Source organism: Miscanthus floridulus, chromosome 3, assembly GCF_019320115.1.
Source record: "Miscanthus floridulus cultivar M001 chromosome 3, ASM1932011v1, whole genome shotgun sequence".
In the NCBI taxonomy this organism is placed as follows: Eukaryota; Viridiplantae; Streptophyta; class Magnoliopsida; order Poales; family Poaceae; genus Miscanthus; species Miscanthus floridulus.
Window position 1 is genome coordinate 78,071,182 of NC_089582.1, and position 20,461 is coordinate 78,091,642.

Below are 20,461 nucleotides of genomic sequence, written 5' to 3' on the forward strand. Positions count from 1 at the left end.
CACGGGAAGACGACGCTGACAGGTGGGGTCACCCTGTCAGCGGTTGTTTATTTGAAAATGGAATTTTTCTTTTTCAGAAATGAATGAATAGTATAAGTTTTTGTTATTTTTGTATAGAATTAATTAGAGCTCCAAAAATTATGAAAAGTTTTGTGTGACCTCTCTGTGATGTAAACTATTTAGGAAAAATATTAAATGTTGATTTTTAGTACATTTTAAATGTGATAAAAATTGCTCTAATTAATTAATAAATGAGCTTCCATGATTTTTCTAGGCTTTGTTATTTATCCAAAAATTATGAAAATTGTTTTGCCACTTAGTGATCATGTGATAAGCCTTCATAAAAATTTTGAGCTCATTTGGAGAAAGTTGAATTATTTCATATCTTTTAATTAAATAATTAATTCATAAAAGCAAATAGTAAACCTTAATAATTTAGGTTTTGTTTGAATTTTGGATTGAGTGATGACCTTGGGTCATTAGTATAAAATAATTCTTGATACTTAAAGTAAGTGTTTGGGTTTATGAAAAAGGTTTAGTTAGTTGTTGGTTTGCAACTGTACCGCGAAGGAAAGTTGTATTCCAGTTATTAATTTTTGTATCCATCATCAAGCATCATGTTTCATATCTCACATCATATTAAATATGGCATTGTTACCACGTGTAGTGAACAAAAGCGAGAACGTGGTAGTCAATCAAGTTGTTGAAGAAGTTCATCCGCCTATTGAGGTCGGATTTGATAACTGTGGAACGTCCCCGAAACCTGACTTTTCCGACAACCAAGGCAAGCCCCGGATGCATTTAAACCTACCTTGTATTTTATAAGTTTTTATCACTTTTGCTTTTCAATACTGCATTAAGTGGTTAGGAGTTGAATGAAAACCTAATTGGTGCATTACCAACCTTGTTTTTCAATATCAACCTTGATACCTGTTTCAATTCGAGAATACCTATTTATGCTTAGCCATGTTTAGAATGGTACAAGTCAGGTGATCACCGGTCACCTATAGGATATAAATGGTTCCTTGGATACGAGTGGTTATTTATGTGATCATGAGATATGAGCATGTGGAGTAATAAATCTAGACCGGGGGGACTCGGTGTATGGGAGCCACAAGACATGGAGGTCTTGTGAGCGGGTTCTTTCTGCCTAAGTCAATTAAGACATGTCCGTTGTTGAATTGCATGAGGTGAGACTTTGTAGTACCGATCACATACTCCGGTAAGCCTTAACTTGGCTATTCTATTACGAGAATGGCTAGTCACGCACTGGGAGTGGAGAGATGGCGAGAGTAGCATGTACCCACGTGGCAATGGGCTAGAATGGTGGAGTACTGTATTCTCGGGTGGCGTGGACCCGTTCTTGTTTTAGAGGATCTGAGGGTAGGTTGGTATATGGAGGTCGGGGACCTACATATGTCGTGTGGTTGGGAATCCCCAGCTGTGTTATAATCGGTTCAAATCGTCGTTGCTCCTCGGTTATGGAGACTCAACTCACTGTTCATCATCGTAGTTAATAACTAAAACTTGAGGAAGTTTTGAGAAAGAGTTTGATATGAAGTTCATGATCTCATTACGGATCATGGCAGATTCATATATGGTCTTTTGAAGAATGAAATGTTGAAAGAATGAATCTTTTAAAGAGCTTTTACGCAGAAGAACTTTGAGTATTGCTAAAGCCCTACCTTGAATCCTTGAGCCTGCATACCTGAGTTATACTCTATTTATATTTTGGTTAAGTCTTGTTGAGTACTTTTGTACTTAGGGTTCGTTAACCCTTGTTGCTGGTGAGCCTCATGGGCAGGTCTGTCTTGGACCGTGCTGCATGACTGTTGTTCAAGTCGATGATGATAAGTAAATGTGTGACCCTTGGGCAGGGTATTTCCTTTGTGTGTTATATTTTATATTACTTATGCCACTCCACTACTATGGTTTGTAATAATCATTGTGCTTAGTTTATAAGGTTTGAAATAACTATTTTGTAAATTAAGTTATTGTAAGACTTCCGCTATTTTACTCTGATGTAGATATTTGAATAAATGTTGTAATACTACAATGACTCTGTAATGGGATCCTACTCAGAAATCGTGGATGATTCGGGGTTCCCTAGGGACACCCGACAGTCTTCTTAAGTTACTGGAAACATATGCATAGTCGTCAGAGGTCATTGGACAGTGACAGGTGCATGTGGGCCCTATAATTTAGGAGGTTCTGTCACACTATAGGATCTCGCTCCTATGTTGTCTAGCTACAAAAATTTGTAAGTGATGGTTGTGTTTTATTGTTACTCTTGCCTTTGTATAAATATAAACCGAAACTCATGTGCAATGTGAACAGAAGAAGAACAAGAGGAAGGCAACAGAACATGATCAAGGACTTGAAGAAGAACATAGTCCACCTGATGAAGATGTTAATGCAATGGAAGTCTTTAGGTACTTCCATACTAGTAGCAAAAAGGGTCTGAGCGATGCTACAAGAGCAACAGTTGTAAGTACCTTCTTTTGCTTCTCTTGAAATCTACAGAAGCCATTGCCATAAAAGAAGGAAACGTAGCAGCAGCCTAATGTTATGGAAATCTACTAAAATCTACTGAAGCTTATGTAATTTGTATCAGTAGTAGGTTGAGGAAGACCTATGTGTTACTTGTTATGAATCAATCTTTTGGTTTTTCAATTGAAGTCCTCTTACACTATCTGTAACCTAATGTTTTACTCATTGAATTTCACAGGAAACTATGGAAACTATACAAGCAGAACATGTTGTTGATGTGCAGCAAATAATGACTAGTGCTGATGTTGTTTGCAAGGTCCTCTATGTTTACCAGGGCAAGGCCCCCTCCTAGGGAAGTGGCAACGACCTTTTTTTGAAGAATGCTAGTATCTAGACAAGCTCCACCATAATAGAGACATCGGCGAAGAGAATGTTTTGGGAACGACTTGCTACTGAATAGGAAAGTTCCGCTGCCCTCATTGATCAAGTGGATGAACTAAAGTGGAAGATAGAAAAGACTAAAAGGGAGTTTGAGGAATACAAGAAACGGTAATAGGAGGAGTACAACAAGCTCTGTGAGCTATGCACGCGCTTTAGCTCTTCTAGTAACTCTTAGTCTTCAACTCCTATGGCTTGATGCAGTGAACATTTGTGGTTTGATGTGAGGATTCATGTGTCGGTTTGATGTGTGGACTCATATGGCGGTTTGATGTGCTGATACTCTATCAGTGGTTCATTGCTGACGTGTGAAATGTGAATTGTTGTTATTTGATTGCTAGGCTAAATAGTTATGTAGTCAATCTATGTAGGAGTGACGATCCCACATTTTCGTCAAGGCCAGGGAAGTTTTTCTTGAATAAGAATTTCAAGAGGGTGGCCTATGAGAATATCAAACTCAAGGATGGCATAGATATGGAAGTCCAAGCAAACCTCAGTTTCATTAATTTTTATTGGCACGACCCTAGCAATCGCACAACACTCGAAGAATAGTCCCAAAGGACTTTTGAAGAGTTTATTGGTCAGGACTAGTGGCATGTTACCCAAAAGGTTTTTCGCTAGAAATTCTAACATGATGCTAGTCTCGACTGTGGGGTTGTGCAAGGCTTCTATGTTTGTTCCCCTTAACATACAAGGCATGGTCGTGGAAGGGGAAAGAATCTAAATTACTTTAGAAGAACATTTCACATCAATTAACCATTCCTTTGATGGTTCCATTTCGGGGGAAACTTCCCTGTTCTTTTTGTGCCATGATAACTTCGAGGTATTGCCATAATCCTCAAATTTTATAGGGAACTCCGAAGGATAAAGCATTATTTCCTCCGGTGTTCGTGGTTCGGGTGAGGGCTCATAAGTAGAACCTAGGGATGGTGTGAGTTTGGATTCGACTAATGAGGACTCCTCAACACTCGACATGACTTTCACCTAGAGGGGTTTGGTTGTTATGATAGAATAAGTGTGTTTGGCTATGAAGTGCTCAAGAAATTCTACTTGTTCCATCATAGTTTTGTGTGTGAATCATCCTCTAGCAGTCACGTCTAGGCATAGGTCAGCATCTATGTCAAGACCCGTACAAAAGAGACGCAAAATCATGCCATCGGGTAATGACAAGTCTGGGCTAGCATATATTAACATTGAAAATTGGGCCCAGGTTGCATCTATAGACTCCTTCTTACACTGCTCAAAGTCGAGGATTGCCCTTGGTAGAGAACCGATACGGGACATGGGGAAAATGCAAGACAAAACTTGTCTTTAAGTTCATCCCTGTCCCCATTCATACTTACTACGACATGTGTACCATTGCTTCGCCTTCCCCATGAGGGAGAAGGGCAACAATTTCCACTTTAGTGTTTCCTATATCATGCCTGAAACGCTTAGACATGAATACATCTCCTCGAATTCTAGCAGGTGTTGGCAAGGGTTCTCATCATTGTGCCCTGAGAAGGGTAGTGCCCGAATCATGGGTATTAAGCTAGGGTGGAGTTCATAGCCAGATGAATGGTTTGGTTTTGGAGAAAGTGGTGGCTCATGGAAGTCACCCTTTTAAGCGGAACGGTTTGGAGTTGGAATTTGCTTCATGGTGAAAAAGGTAACAGAAATATTTTTTTATAAAAAAAAGATATAAATACTGAGGACGACCTAGGTTCGAAGAAAATAGCAACCGTTCCCCAGCAATGGCGCTAGAAAGCTTATTGGTATTTCTTAATGTCTACATAAGTTAATCTACAAGCGTACAGAATTACAGTTGTAGCTTTCACCCGAAAGTATTTAGGGTATCGTATTTTTCACAGGGAACGGATGTATTTCTTCTAGCTAACTCATCCAAGGACAACACAAGGATGGCAAGATGAGGGTGGAGATGGATTCCTATGGCTTTAGGGTCTAAAGATAGAGAAACTCTACTTCTACTTGCTTACTTCGAGCACCGGATCATACCTGGTCTGCTAGGCGAGGCCGACTTGTAGCTCTACGTCATACCCGAATGTGGGGATTACAAGGGACGGATAGGGCTGTCACCACCTCCTGCCTACCCCTCAAGCGGAGAGTACGAGGCAAACAAAGGTAGCCTCTAGCCTAGACACCACGTCTACACTATCGACTACTACTCTAGTGTCGATCAGGGTTATTCCGTCTTTATCAGGAGCCCTCTACTAGAGTATCCACCACCGGGATGGATGATGAACCTGCAAACAAGTAAGAGTACAGCTTAACTATGCAAAAGACTTTTATAACCAAAAGAATCTCAAACACTTACTAAGATACCTATTGAGGTACAAAGCTCGTTTTCATCGAGGTACAAGGCGGGGAGACACCGACAAGCCTGGCTCTTCCCCGAACTCCTCCCTCACCTCTCTCCCTTCTACTTTTCTATAGCTAGCTAGGGCCTAAGCCCATTGGAAGTGGTGTTGCTCTTCTACTTCTTTGGTGCTCTTCCTCTTGTGTGTGTTTAATGAGGAGGGGAGAGGTCTCTTTTTGTAGGTGGAGAGGAGGGGGTCATTTGGAAAAGACCTCATCCCCTCATGGAAAGTGTAAACCAACCTCAAGACACATTGAACCTAGCTAGGCACCTATGAAACTGTCATTGCAACGTTGGTGGGAAGCTACCTACCAAAAATGGGGCCGAAAGGGGCCTGTTGGGGTGCGGCCGCACCCATGGTGGGGCCACACCGCCACTGATCCCAAACGCGCCCATTTTTTTGTGAGCGTGCTCCTTTGGGCTTCCTGACTTGGGCCATGACAGTGTTTTGCGAAGATACTATGATTTCATTTAGGTTTTGGCCTTATTCTCCTCTTTGTCTAGTCCCTGATTTGTCTGGTAATGGGCCTCGCTCCTTTGGGCTTATGTAGAATGGTATTTGTGCTTTCTTCTTTTGTACATTTTTAGCCCTTTTATGTGTATTTCCACAAATGCCCTCCTACAAATGAATAAAGACCAAAACTCATAGAATTCGTTAGTTATAAACCCTATCACTAAGTTTGGTGTTTATTTCAGTGGATTTTATGCGAGTGTTGGCGGTTAAAAGTGTGAGTTAAGGACCGCCAACAAGCATATTTGATTGAATCTGTCTTAAAGGTAAACCACTAATATGTAAAGGTCAAGAAGATTGTATTTGTCAAAACATTATAGTTGATGCAAAGACCATGAAGATCAACATCTATTCATGGGAGAATACAAGATCTTGAAAAATACATTAGCAATAAGGTTAAGAGTTGTACTGTTTTTCCAATGTGAGTTTTTACTTGAATGTTTTTCACACAAGGTATTAATGAGGCAACATGTGCAATTCAACTTATGAATGTGATGTACTATTTTCTCCAACAACAATTTTCACTGGGTTTTCGGATAGAGTTGAACGAGACATGTGCATATCGTGGTAATCATATAAGGGTGAGTGTTGAGACATGTGCATATCGTGGTAATCATAAGGGTGAGTGTTCTAAAACATACGAAGTCTAACCTAGAAGGAAAGAAGGATGGAGAGTCATAATCCTAGTCCATTCTCTATGTAGTTTTTTTACAAACTCTTTGTCATTGTTCAGACTACATATACACATGGAAGCTTCATATAATTATTAATATTAATAGTTAGATAATAAAGAATAGTTTCTCTACTAAAAGTACATCTATATACATTTTTTTAGGAGCCGTTTGGATCCTTTCATTTTGGAGGAATTTGAATCTAGTTAAAGGATTAGGCTATTTGGCTTAGAATTTGACATTTCACAACTTTTCTAAGTTCACATATAAGCTTATCTCAAATTCATAGGATGAGAGATAGAAATTGATTCTATAGATCACCATGCCATGTTTCTACTCTTCAACTTATAGCACGCTCTTCAACTTGCTTCCCTATAGTAGAAATGCAACGTATAAGTATCTCCTTTGTATGGTTAACAATAATAATATACAAATAGATTCCATATACAACCATATTAGTTTAATTAATATGTGCCTAAATTATAATTATTGGAATGAGTTCAATTCCAAAGACCCAAACGGTGCCTTACTTTTAAGTAATGTGTTCATTGTGAGAGAGGAAGAGAGAAATATTGTAATTGGTAAATGTTGGCAATATGTTTCGCAACAGCATTGTATGCCCATAGAAGATTGATCCTCCAGATTCAGTTAGAAGCCCCCGTCTTAAGATAGTAGCGTAATAAAAACAATGAGATAACAACGAGTAACAAACAATTCGATCCGAAATTCGTAACTATACAATGGTCATTATATAAACACACATTCGCAGATGCACCTGACCGCAGTAACAAATCAATCAACTAATAATAATAATATAATTAATTAAAAAGGCGCATCAGCAGCGGTGCCTACACGTGCAGCTGGGTGGCAGCCGGCCACACCGTGGGTTTGGCCGACGATGACGGCGGGATGCTCCTCGACGTGGCCGCGGCCGAACGCGCGGACGTGGTCCTTGAGCGAGCGCTTGTGCTTGAAGTCGGAGCCGCAGGCGCAGCGCCACCGGCGGCCGCAGTTCTTCTCGTGCGTGCGCCAGTCCCCGCGCACGGCGAGGGCCTTGCCGCACCGGCGGCAGAGGAAGGGCCTTGCGCAATGCCTGCGCCGGTAGTGCGTCTGCAGGGTCCGGAAGTCCTTGAGCGGCCGCGCCTGCGGGTGGTCCACGTGGCTCCGGCACCCCGGCGCGCAGCAGAAGCACGGCAGCCGGAGCATCGCCGCCGGCTGCGTGCCGCGGAGCGAGTCTGGGCCGCGGCGGTACTGCGATCCGTGCCCCCACATGTGCATCTGCACGCCATATATATATCGTGATCATGAAAAGGTTAGCTAAAGGTATACTCCATCCGTTGTTAAATTTATGGCACTATTGACTTTTGCTAAAATTTTCAACCTAGAACGGAGGATAGTATTAAAATGCTAAGAATTGAACAGCCACTCAGAGACTGATTAGCAATATGCAACTTAAAGCGCAACATTTCCTTTCTATACTCATGATTATATTGGACAAGGTGATGACACATGTAGATCTACCACGACACGTCCAAACACTGCCAGGTACCTTTAATTTGTGCATCCTCTCACAATTTTTTTTAATTGACTCGTGTTTGTGTAAACTTGGGATCTAGATTTAGCATGCACCTCGTCAAGAGACACCCCTTCAAATGCATGATTAAGCCTGAGTTCTGAATGACCAAAAGTTTGTTAGTCCATTCATTTTAAATTATGTTCTGGATTTTCTAGATACATAATTTTAACTATGTATTTAGATATACACTATATTTTGATATATAGTAAAATATATGTATGTAAAGTAAGAACAATTTACAATTTGAAAGGAAGGCAGTACTTGTTTTTCGTTTTTTAGTAAACGACAAAGGGGTTAGTGCACCAAGTTACGGTATATGCTTAAATATTTATTGAAAGTTTACAAATATTGATAGTCGCAGGCCTTATGGGTGTGTTTTGTTTTATTTTGTGGTTGTGTGCTTCTTGTCGAGTGTTTTTCAAACATTTGTATCAACTAGATATATTTTGCATGAAAATCGATAAAATGTTACTTTGTCAAAAAAAAAAAATCCTGTAGTGTTGAAGCACAAGCACTACAATTTAAGATGATGATCCTATTGTGACATTGCTATGGTTAAGTAAATAGGACCCTAAAAGATCATGCATGTAACACCAACAAAATTAGTTCTAAAACATCTAAATTTGTTTTTACCGCAAGGCAGTGCATATCCAGTTGCTCACAAAATGCAATAAGCAGATCAGATCATACATCTGTGAAAAAACATACAGAATCTAAAAGGAAGCAAGATTGGGATAGATGCCCTTCACCCGTGTGTGATAAAAGCATATGCATGGCTAATTCCCAAGCACACCAAATGGCAAATGGTGGTCAAGTGCATCTTCTTGGATTTTAGCATCAAGGTCATGGCTGTTCATCGCAGTTCACTCAAATCAAAACAAAATAAAAATCATGTTGGACCCCTTCTCTAGAAAGCAAGCATATAATGTGTAACAAGTTTAGTTTCCAAGAAATTTAGCTGTCTAATACTCTGTAGAAAGAGATCTACACATTTCTAGCTAAGAAGGAGAGAGAATAATCTCTCTCTCTCTCTCTCTCTCTCTCTCTCTCTCTCTCTCTCTCTCTCTCATGCAATGACAAACATATACTTATATGAAATAAGCAGAAAATGGCCATGATGGCAAGGGAAGAAGAGCACACTACGTCTGTGTTGGCCTATCGTGGAAACTCACAGGGGAAGTAGTGCACACTAACGAACCTTGCTGCACCACACCAAAGGGGCGCGCGCCTGAATCATCTTTGATGCTAATAAAGCAATTAATGGTCTCATGCATGATCTGCCACTGCCATGCATATCGATCCACCATGGCCCCCAGCCCCTGCCCTCTGGCCACCACAGTGGCCCCCATTTGCACATGGGTTCATGCAGACACACTGGTCAAGATTCCCCAAGCTAGCTACTGTGTGCAAATCCCTTGAGGTGAAGCTTGGTGCATGTACTAGCATGGTCAGAGCATGTTTGGTATCAAACCTGCAGGTTGTTGTATCTGCTGAATGTCTTGCAGCACACAGGGCAGGCAAAGAGCATCGGGCCAAACAGGATATGGGCTGGTGTAGGGATCCAATACTTCCCGTTTGTGAGCTTCTTCTCCCCTATGATCAAGTACTCCGAGCAGCCATCATCGGCGGTGGCAGTACCCCCGGCCTGTGATCCCAGCTCTTTTTCGCCTTCTTCCGCCGCCTTGCTATCGCTGGCACCGCCGGCGACAGTTGCGAGATCGAGGGGGAAATCACAGTTTGGAGAAGGCGGGCTAATTCGGAGTTTGATTGTTTCTGTATCCTCCATAGCCTCCTTTTCATTCTTGTTCCATGGTTGACCTGCTTTATCATTGTTGTCACCATGCTGGTTATAGTCATGGCTTGAAGAAGGTAAGAGGCTGAGGAGAGGGAGTGCTTCCTTTGTGACTGGGGGAGCGGGTACCGGTGGTGGTGAGACAACCAAGCTTCTTTGGAACAATAAGGACCCTGCTATGTCAGAGCTAAGGAAGGTGTATGATGATTTGGCCATGGGGAAGCTCTAGCTAGCTTGTCCGGGAGATTACTTGTTGGACTTGGACAAGCAGTGCACCAAGAAGCTACCTATTATTATAAGCCGGGGGCTGTTGGGAGAGAGAGAGAGAGAGAGAGAGAGAGAGAGAGAGATGCGTGTAGCAATCTCAGCTGCTTGTGATCCGGCCTCTCATTCAATTCTGTGCACCATGGGTCTTTTCATTAATTATGTTCTTGCCTTTCTTTTTCCATGGAACAATGCATATCATGCCTGAATTTCTCTGTGGTTGCGGCCCTACATGCATGTGGCATACGTGGTGTGCAGATGATTAATTACTTCTTCGACTACTATACCAATGCAATATATATATATATATATATTAATCAGATGGTTCTTACTATTATATATTTTTGTTTAATCTCGTGATTTTGTAACGATAATTTGTTCTAACCATGCATAGTTTTTACCTTTGAAGTTAGGAGTTGATCAATTGATAATATTAACTGTAGTGTTTAAATCATTTGAGTTGTGTACAAATTAAAAACAAACATATGACATATATGTGATATGTATTCTTTAATTTTTCCAGTTTTAAGATAAATTATAAATTAATGTTACTATTGTTATCTTTGTCTTACATTTTATCACCTTACTACAATGAATTGGTGTCTATGATGAAATATCACCATAAGGTTCAAACATATAAAACGGTTGCAGAATGTTTCAGTTATGAAATTATTAGCTCTCAAGGTTTGATATAATCATCTGATATTGTTTCGAAATGTAAAGTGGATTTTATCTTACGAACTATCTTTTTTCACAATCAACCAACAGCACAACTATCAGCCATGTCACATCATTTTCTTTATTTTCTAATCCCTCCATTCCAAATTATAAGACATTTTTGGCTTTTTTAGATACATAACTTTTGCTATATATATATTTAGATATATACTAGATACGTAATAAAAACAATGCATCTGAAAAAATACAAAACATCTTATACATAATAAAACACTGCATCTAAAAGCATTATAGCATATCTATATTTATAGTTTAATTGTAAGCTATAATGTTGCCTACGAAGCAATGCATTGGAACCATCATTATGTCAGTCATCAAGTAAATGCTCCTTGCACATGTGTGACACTCTTAGAAACCATTATTATATTATGAAATTCACCATTGAGATTGGCCTAAGAAATTAACAGGCCTTTATTTATTAGATTCCTTAAGATTGATTTGTCTGAAATGGTCACTAAAGGTACACGTAAAAATTAGAGTTCAATAAATGACCATACATATAACTCTATTTGAATGTGATTCATACATTCTTATTATTGTTCAGATTTCATTACAGATATACGGGACATAGCTATAATCGTGATATATGTATGTCCACATTCAATTTTATTATTGTACCAAATAGAGATATATATGCCTATGCCATCTCATGTTTATATGTTTCTTATTCTTATGGAACAAATCAAAATAAATGAATCTCAAGCAAATCTGGTGGTCACAAAATTGATATGGATATGATTATGTATAACAGAAAAGAAAAAATAATGGCGAGGCACATAAAAACAGATAAGATAATATATATATGAACATTTATCAGAAATAAAAATATATGAACATTTATTCAGTACTTTCCTTGCTTAATTTGGAACTAAAGTGATATTCTGTGTGCCTGTGCTCATACAGTAACAAACAAACCAGCCTTTTCACTTGCAGGGGATATCTCTACAGCTCAGGCCTAAGCCTGTTCGCCTGTGCCTGTGCCTGTGCCTGTGCCTGTGCTCATACATCATGGGCAGAACCGGAAAGAGCTGTTATCACTTAACCTAGAATGTATATGCATATAACGCAAAGGATTACTTTCCATTTATCTGTAGCTGGTCTATATCTCTCTTGCATTGGAAGCATAGAATGACAACTTTCTGCCTAAGCCTGTTCGCATGTGACAGCTGACAGCATAAGGCATATTATTCATGCCGTACTAGATAGAGCATGCATGTAATGTAACTACTATCTATATATACTGCATATGATCAGCCGGCATATTGGCAGCACTGGATGACGATTTTAATTGTGTATAGTAGCATCTTTTGTTGCCTATAGGTACTATGGCCTGGCTACAGTGTAAGCTCAACTATATTGTTCTGATACCCTGTAGGGCTGTAGGCACGTGACTACAAGGTGGTTCGATCGGCGATACTATCTATCTTGTAATCTACCTAGGTTGGCCAGCTAGTTTCCAAAACGACAAAGACAGCGAGGAAGATGGCGGTCCTCCACAATCAAACTATTGGCTAGCTAGCTAGCTAGCTCAGAGACGGAACCAGCAACTTTGAATAGGGGAGGGGCCGGACAAACATAATCACATATCATATGTGTGATAAATATGTATGTAAGTGTACATTTCAACATATTTTTCTACGCTTCTACATATGTAGTTAGTGTTCATAAAATATTATGATAAAATACGAGTTAAAATGAGCTAAATATATATGCTTTGTATGGTATTATTAATAAGGCTATTAAAAAAATTTCACTGTTTGGGGGGGGGGGGGGGGGGGGGGGGGGCACGGCCCCACTGGCCACGTTTGTTCCGCCTCTGAGCTAGCTGGAATTTGACATGGAATTTGTACATCACGATGTGAGAATAATGCATGCATGCACACTTTCTCGTTTGTATCTGGGTCTTTATAACATTGCTAGACCAAAATTTGTATCCACTTCAGAAGTCCTCGCTTCAACGCCTCCCAGCATCTCTTGGTGGACAGATTTAATAGGTCCAAAACTAGTTTCATGGAATCAATTGCTGACACATTCGGATAGTTTTCAATTATCACAAGGTCACGATGAATTTCATTGGTCCTTGCACTAAAATGGTCAGTTCTCGGTGAAATCATTTTATAGAGCTATGATAACTCCAATACCAAATACTAACAAGAGACTGTGGAAATTGAAATCTCCCCTTAAGCTTAAAATTTTCTTGTGGTATCCCAGGAGAGGTGTTCTGTTAACAAAGGATAATTTAATTAAGCGCAAATGGCAAGGAAACAAATATTGCTGCTTTTGTCACGAGGACGAGACAATTCAGCACTTGTATATTGATTGCCGTTTTGCGTTATCGGTCTGGAGCGTTGCTCACATAGCGTTGAATTTAGCAAAACCCCAAAGTATATCGCATATGTTTGGTAGTTGGCTATATGGTGTCAAGAAAGAGTTGAGGTCTTTAGTTCTTTTGGGAGCAGGAGTGATTGCGCGGTCTATACGGTTGCACAGGAATGACATTGTTTTTGAAAAAAAAATTACTCTCCTTTGCAGGTTATTTTATGCAGATACCCGCCGACTCCGTTTTTTTTATATTCTCCAGCGATTGGATATGCACGGTATAGCTGTAGTGGTCTCGCAGCAGTGGGAGCAGGTGGTGAAGGTCTTCTTTTCCCAGGCGTTTGGGTAGCGGTCTAGTTTTGCTTTTTCGTTTCCATTTATATATGTTGTGTGCCACTTGGTCAGGCAGAGGCTGGGAGTGTTCCAAAGTCTGTATATCAACTCGATGCACTGCTCTTTGGTTTAATAAAACCTTCTGTTTCAAAAAAAACACTTTCTTGTCTACGCCGCGAGATCATGTTGCATTGCCGTATGTGTGGTATTACAGTTTTCTATACTCTTTACTTGGATCCTATACTTGCTATCTTTGACAATATATTAGTTTTTTTGGGTGGCGCGGCGACTTTGTCAATGCAAAATACATCATTATCGGGTATGTCGTCATCAGCATGTTGTGATATTATATGTCGTACACTCTTACTAATCACTTCATTCGTGTTGTCTAGGTCGGCAAGCAAAGGTACAGTGGTCCATCACAACAAAATTCTTTCGACAAAAAACCAACTAATTAAAACTTGAGGGGGCATAAAGGACATGCATGGAATTTTATGTACAGCTAGTACGTATACGGATGCTCCGTTGTATCTCTATCTCTTCTCTTCTCTTCTCTATCTCTATCTCTATCTCTATCTCTATCTCTTCTCAACAACTAAAACATTTGTGGAGGAATCGTCAGCCCGGCTCTATCGCACGCTTGCTGGCTCCATCGCTCGCTCGACGCTTCTCTCGCTCGCCCGCACCTGCTGTGGACCCGGCCCCGTGCTCCCTCGCGCCGTGGCACGCGCTCTCCCCGTACCCCGCGTGATAATCCCGGTTAAAGATCGAAAGATGCGGTTATTTTCTTCCTCTTCCTCTGGATTTGCCTGCACAGCATGCAAGGAAATCTACGAACAACAGCAAGGGAAGTGAAATCATCAATTGCCAATTAACGAACACAATCACGGAGACAACTTCCTCCTCACAACTTGGCCGGCAAAATACCACGCGCCCTGTGATCCGTGAATCGGCGCCCACAACGTTGCCAGAAAGACGACGTCTTGCAAGGAAACGAGAATCAATTATGGACGCCTTCAGCGATCAGCGTGTTCGAGCCTGCAATAGATCAACGATCCTCGCCGAGTCTGCGTATCGTTTGCCAACAGAATCCTCAAGACGCCCCGGCACTCGACCTGCAGTCCGCCGAGCTTGCAACAGATTGCCGATTCGCCACAGCAGTATGCGGAGCTTCCAACAGAACGACGGTCCTCGCGAGGTCCGTGGCGAACCCCACACCCATTCTACGTCGAGCAACAACAGATCGATGATCCTCCCCACCTCTACTTCCTCCTCGACGTGCCGCTAGGCCAGGTTTTCCCTCCCTCTCTACTGTTCATAATCCTGCAAGGGCATACTGTTCATGATCTGGCACGCGCAGGGGAGTGTGGCTAGAACGCATGATGGCCTGCGGACTTGGTCTGGTCGAATGATCGTTCTGTCGGGAATTAGTAGGGTTTATCTTTCTCTTGTCCTTGGCTCCTTGCTTTGTGCAATCATGGCGTCACCAACGTGTGGTGACCCTCGCGTGAGAAGATCGGTGGAATTCTGACGAGCGCTTTGTGTGTATGTGGTATGGCTTACTGGCTATCTCTCTTCCCTGGCTCTGCTCATCTTGCATTCGTGTGAGCTGTGGTTGCTCCCCAACTAATATGGCTAAACGTTCTGGCTCCCTGCATCCCACAAGTTCTGAATGCAAAAGATCTTTCAGTTTAAGCTCTGAATGCTGCAACCTTTAATTTCACTCTTCAAAAACTATCTCAAAGGCTTAAGTTCTGATTGCGTTTGAGCTTCGCTTTTTCTGATTGCTTTTTGCATTCCTGTGATGATAGTGGGATCAGAGCTGAAAAGACTTCCTTTTTTCTGATTGCTTTTGCATTCCTAAGATGACAGTGGGATCAGAGCTGAAAAAGAAGTTATGTATGTTTTTTCTTTGCTACTATCCGACAAACCACATTGGCCTCCACATCATCTTCAGTTATTCATTATTTTTTTCAACAGACAGTACTTACTAATACTAATTTATTTGGTGGCCATTACAATCTGGTATAGGCTTTAGCTCTTCTTGGGCAGTTTCGGCGTCCAACACTAATATAACAGAACTCGACCACTGAAGAGTGAAGACATTCACTGGAGTCTTTTAAAATGCATCACCGTTCGACAGTTTAGCTCACCCCGTGCACGTTCTCCTCTTCTCTGTCTCATGCAGCATCTCCTATACAGCACCTGACATTAGTTCCAAGCAGTCAGTTCGATCCGGTGATCAGGTAATTTCACCCACCATTGTTTCATAGTCTCAAAGGCTCGAAGTTTCTCTGTTTCAGTTTTGATGGAGTTGTGTTAATTATTGCTAACTTTTGTTTTAAGTGATGCAAACTAATTTGATCATGCAAGTCTATATCAATCTGAGTCGGTTGTTCATTGGTCTTTGATTGGTCTAATTTGCTTACGAGTCTGATATTGACATGCTAGAACCCTCCTGGTTTCAACAGTAGTAGAAATTTTTAGAACACTTAATCGCTTTGAGTTTCATATTGCATTGGCCATCAACTTAGTTCATTTCTTCTTTTCCCTGCATTTCTTGTACATTTACTTATTTTGTGAAGACCACCAACCTGTGTGCTAAGTTTGATGAGGTTCAGGTGCTTAGGAACATCCAGTAATTGGACTGCAGCCATAAACTGCTTGTGCACTTGAAACCAGATTATCTTTATAGAAAAAAAACATGAACTGATACTGTTTGTGCCACTACACTATTTAGCCGTTACTCTTCGGATATGCAATTGAATGAAGTTCAATTCTGCTCTGAATGAACCATTACCTTCTTCATTGTTGCCTAGCCTATCTCTTCCGGTCTTCCAACCGGCTTTGTTTCCTGCAGAAGCGCGAGCGGCCGCCACGGCCCCACAACCCTTGTCTTCCAACCGGCTTTGTTTGTTGAAATTTACTCGTTCAAGTTTATTTTTTCTCTGAAGAAATCTTTCTTTAAAATAAGAGAAGAATGATTTTCCTATTCTAATATTTAATTCGGTTGTCAATAAAATCAAAATCTTTCTTCCACCCATTCAATTAGTTGTTGAATAGGATGATTAATATTGGCAGTGACAGTATCACCTCATGGTACAATAAGTTGGAGCTTGATGTGGACTTATATAGAAGTTTAAGAGCTGCATAAACTACTTAAATATCATGTAATAGTCACAGTGCATTGTTCAATGATGGTTTTCAAATATATCGTAATCTCAACCATTTTTGCAGGTTTTTCTCCCATGGATTACTTTCCTGTCAGCATTATGTGCTCGACCAAGAGGCTTTTAGTATAACTATACTTCATACCACACCACCTTTGGAACTGATGAAAGGCAATTACCATTCAAGAGGTATGTAAAAACAATTATGCAAATGGAAGAATACTATAGGATTGGCATCAACGCTCAAGAGCGAAAGGTATTTTTAATTGGAAAACTATAATTCCAGATGACATTTCAGTTGACTATGCACATGATGGCCAAACTATAATGCTAATGATTGTACTTTTACTTTCAGGTTTTATATTTGACTATGCACAGGATGGCCAAAGAATGTAAAATGACTTCGTGATCAAACTATTGGCATACAAAGGAAATTCAAGACAAATTTTAATTCCTAAAGAAGTGCAAGCTTATCTTTCGCATATCATAGACATGAAGTGATACAATTGGTTATTACATTATGAACAATACTAAGTTGATGTTTTAGTTTCGCATCAAAATTTGGGGTTATATTTTAATTATCTATCTTTCTTAGAGACTCATGTAGTTTTGATGTTCCAAACATCACGGTTACAGTATCTATTTTAGTTGACAGTGTAACACATGCTCATACATATGTTATCGTGGTAGGGTGTTATGTTTTCCCGCAGCAACGCACGGGCATTTTTTTTTACCTAGTTAATAAGAAGAAAACACAAAAACATCATTTTTTATCTAGAGCGGTTGAACTGTTTCTATAAATAATTTCTAGAGGAGGTTGACTTAAAATTACTGCCTTTGGAAATTATTTTTGTGGATGTTGAGACTGAAACGTGGCAGCATCTAAAGATCAGCTCAAAAAACAACTCAGAAAATAGAGAAACTTCTTTTCAACAAAGTATAGTGCCTGTGTTCTTAGGTTTCAAACAAGGGTGGTTCGAATTTCCCGAAACGAGAGACCTGGTTATATATGACTATGTGAGCGCCCTAGCTTTGCTTCGGGAGACTATTCACGCATACACATGAAACAGCTCAACAAGAACATCGACGTCCGGATGAGCCGGTGCTGTTATGCCTAACCCTCGTACGAATGTTGACAGGTGCGTTAGTTCACCGCGACGTCCGCCAGGACAGAGTGGGATGCCATGACCGGTAGATGACGCCTGCGTACGGCACCAGTGACGAACAGGGCCGCGACGTGGAGCCATCTCTGTTGACATCTATAGGGTCGGCGGGACCCGCATGAAGGAGAAGAAGGACTCGGTGATCTTGGAAGCCTTCTTCTCCCTCTGGTTCTTCTCCTTGTCCTCCGCTGTAACCCGCGCTTTCCCTTCGCCTATAAAAGAGAAAGTAGGGCGCCCCTCCAGGGGCATCGGGATCGAGATCAGCACAAGACCCGAACCACGAGATAGAAAACATAAGAGCATGACACGAGCACACGGCTGAGCAGTGATCGAGCTCTCAGCACCAGTTCACTCCTTCCACCAGAGACTTAGGATCCTCTCCCTCCCTTGCCTGTTTGTAACCCCTACTACAAACTTTCAGTGCTAGTAACATGAGCAACAATGACGAACTGGACGTAGGGACTTTATGCTCGAACCAGCATAAACCTCGTGTCCTCTAAGCATACCATCCAAGCCAGACGCGCAAATACAAATTTACTCATTGGTAACTCAAAACACCGATAGTTGGCGCGCTATGTAAGGGCTTTTTGCGCGTCTCGACGTCCACATCAGGCCTCGGATGGCTAGTCACGATGTCAGCTGGATCCCGGGCGCGCATGTGCACTTTGGGGACCTAGACTTCATCATTACGACGAAGGGAGAGTTGGCGCAGACTCCTACTGCCATCCAAACTCTCCACTTCACTGGCCTCGACGCGATTGCCGAGGCGCTTGAGGAGCTACAGCTGCACACACCAAAGGCCCACACCCCCGAGAGCGACTAGCTCCTTTGCTTTGATTACGGGAGGTTAGAGAGCCAGCTCAGCGCCTTCCTGGGACCCCAACCGTCTTGGGAGGACCTACGCCACCTCACTTTCTCGTTCGCCAATGTCATGACGTAGCTTGCCAGAGGAGAGCCGCTCTCCACGGAATACCTCATCCGGAGCACCCTAACAGCGCTCCCGTCTGGTCTCCACAATGCAGCAGAGACCGTTGGCCACCTTGTGGCATAACGCATGCCCCCATCCCCTATGAACGACGAGTTCATGGGGATGACCGAATACATCACAGAATCTTTCCATGACCTCCTCATGGGAGAATCGGAGTCGCCCTCCGACTCTGACTCCAGCAGTGGTAACCATCAACCCTCGCGTGAATGTTTCATGGTAGGTACCCCCAAAGGACACATAAAAAACATCCACGAGGGAGAGGCTACCCCAACAAATGACCTCAATGATGAGGTTGAGGGGGATGTAGGGCCCCACCTCGCCTGCGGGTAGAGCAGCTGAAGGCCCAGCACCAAGAGATTGAGGAAGCATGGCTTTAGCTCGAGTAGGAACATGTGGAGCTCGAGTGAGAGATCGAGCACCACAAAGACAATGGGCGTGTGCATGTCGTGGCTCGCGACATGAACCGGAGGATCATTGAGGACGATGAAGCCCTCCCACACTTCACCTGGGCAAGCCAGAACATTGCTGCTGCGGCGGCCTTGCTCTAGGGGCTTCTAGGGGCCACAACGCCCGAGGATCATCAGGCCCATCGTGAGATTTGCACGCTACTTGAGCGTGCGGAGGCATAGCAAGCCAAGAGCTTGTTGTTTCGATGACGCGAGCTCGACGCCAGCCAACATATGCCCTCTGAGTGAGCTAACAAGGACGAGTCAGTCCACCAGACGTAGCAAGGTGGCAAGCCACGCACTGCGGTCCTAGTGCATGAGCGTCTCGGCCTCCACTATGATGTGTGCGACACCCTAGATGCCCGTAGGCATACCCACGGCTACCACCCTCATCATGGCGTACGCTACGACAGTGGCAAGGACTGAAGCTTGAGCCCCGACCTACCGGGACCTTAGGGCTTTGGCCAACACATCCTCAACGCTATCTTCCCACCACTGTATCGACCGCCGACCAACATCCCAAAATACTATGGGGAAACGAACCCTAGACTGTGGCTCAAGGATTATTGGCTTGCTTGCCAAGCCGGTGGAACAGATAATGATGATTTTATTATCTGCAACCTTCCATTGTTCTTGGCTGATTCGGCGCGAACGTGGTTGGAACACCTTCCGCCCAACCAAATCCAAAGTTGGGTGGACCTAAAAGAGATATTCGTGGGAAACTTTCAGGGCACATACGCGCATCCTGGGAACCCATGGGATCTCAAAAACTACCAATAGAAGTCTAGGGAGACTCTTTGTGGGTACATCCGACGCTTCTTCTGGCAGTGCAACGAGCTGCCCAACGTCGCCGATGCCTACATCATAGGAGCTTTCCTATCTAGGACCACCTGCGAGTCCCTGGTTTACAAGCTAGGACGTAAGGGCCCATGAACCACAAAAGAGCTCTTAGACATCGCCATCAGCCACGCCTCGGGCGAGGAGGCGGTCGGGGCAATTTTTGACCACCTCAAAGGCAAGGCTAAGCGGGACGAGGACGTCGGCGAATGTGCCTACAACTATCCTAGCAAGAAGAAGAATAAGCAGTGGCGCGAGGGCTCGCTCGTGGCCACCACCGACCATAAGGTGGTCAGAAGCCCGCCAAGGGTAAGTGGAACCACTTTGAGAAGCTGCTCGAAGCGCCATGCCGAACCATGCTTCCCCCAT

General features: G+C 42.4%; 1 protein-coding gene and 1 long non-coding RNA gene across 2 annotated transcripts; one reads left to right on the forward strand and one right to left on the reverse strand.

Moving 5' to 3' along the window:
* Window positions 1–7,288: 7,288 nt before the first annotated feature.
* Window positions 7,289–10,078, reverse strand: LOC136543922 (zinc finger protein WIP2-like). Its single transcript, XM_066536238.1, has 2 exons — window positions 9,514–10,078; window positions 7,289–7,744 (listed from the first exon to the last, which is right to left on the reverse strand). The coding sequence occupies exons 1-2, from the start codon at window positions 10,048–10,050 to the stop codon at window positions 7,289–7,291; spliced, it is 993 nt and encodes a 330-aa protein (XP_066392335.1). The 5' UTR covers window positions 10,051–10,078.
* A 5,323-nt stretch (window positions 10,079–15,401) lies between these two features.
* LOC136545974 (uncharacterized) lies at window positions 15,402–17,175 on the forward strand. Its single transcript, XR_010781194.1, has 3 exons — window positions 15,402–15,734; window positions 16,726–16,914; window positions 17,014–17,175. It is a non-coding gene; the product is annotated as an uncharacterized lncRNA (long non-coding RNA).
* Window positions 17,176–20,461: the final 3,286 nt, after the last annotated feature.

What these genes read in the sequence shown, in the direction of transcription:
- LOC136543922 (XM_066536238.1), bottom strand. Translation starts at nt 10,050, where the DNA reads ATGGCCAAATCATCATACACCTTCCTTAGCTCTGACATAGCAGGGTCC. An exon ending in GCAGATACAACAACCTGCAG is followed by an intron (nt 7,745 to 9,513) that starts GTTTGATACCAA and finishes TATGGCGTGCAG; the next exon opens with ATGCACATGTGGGGGCACGG.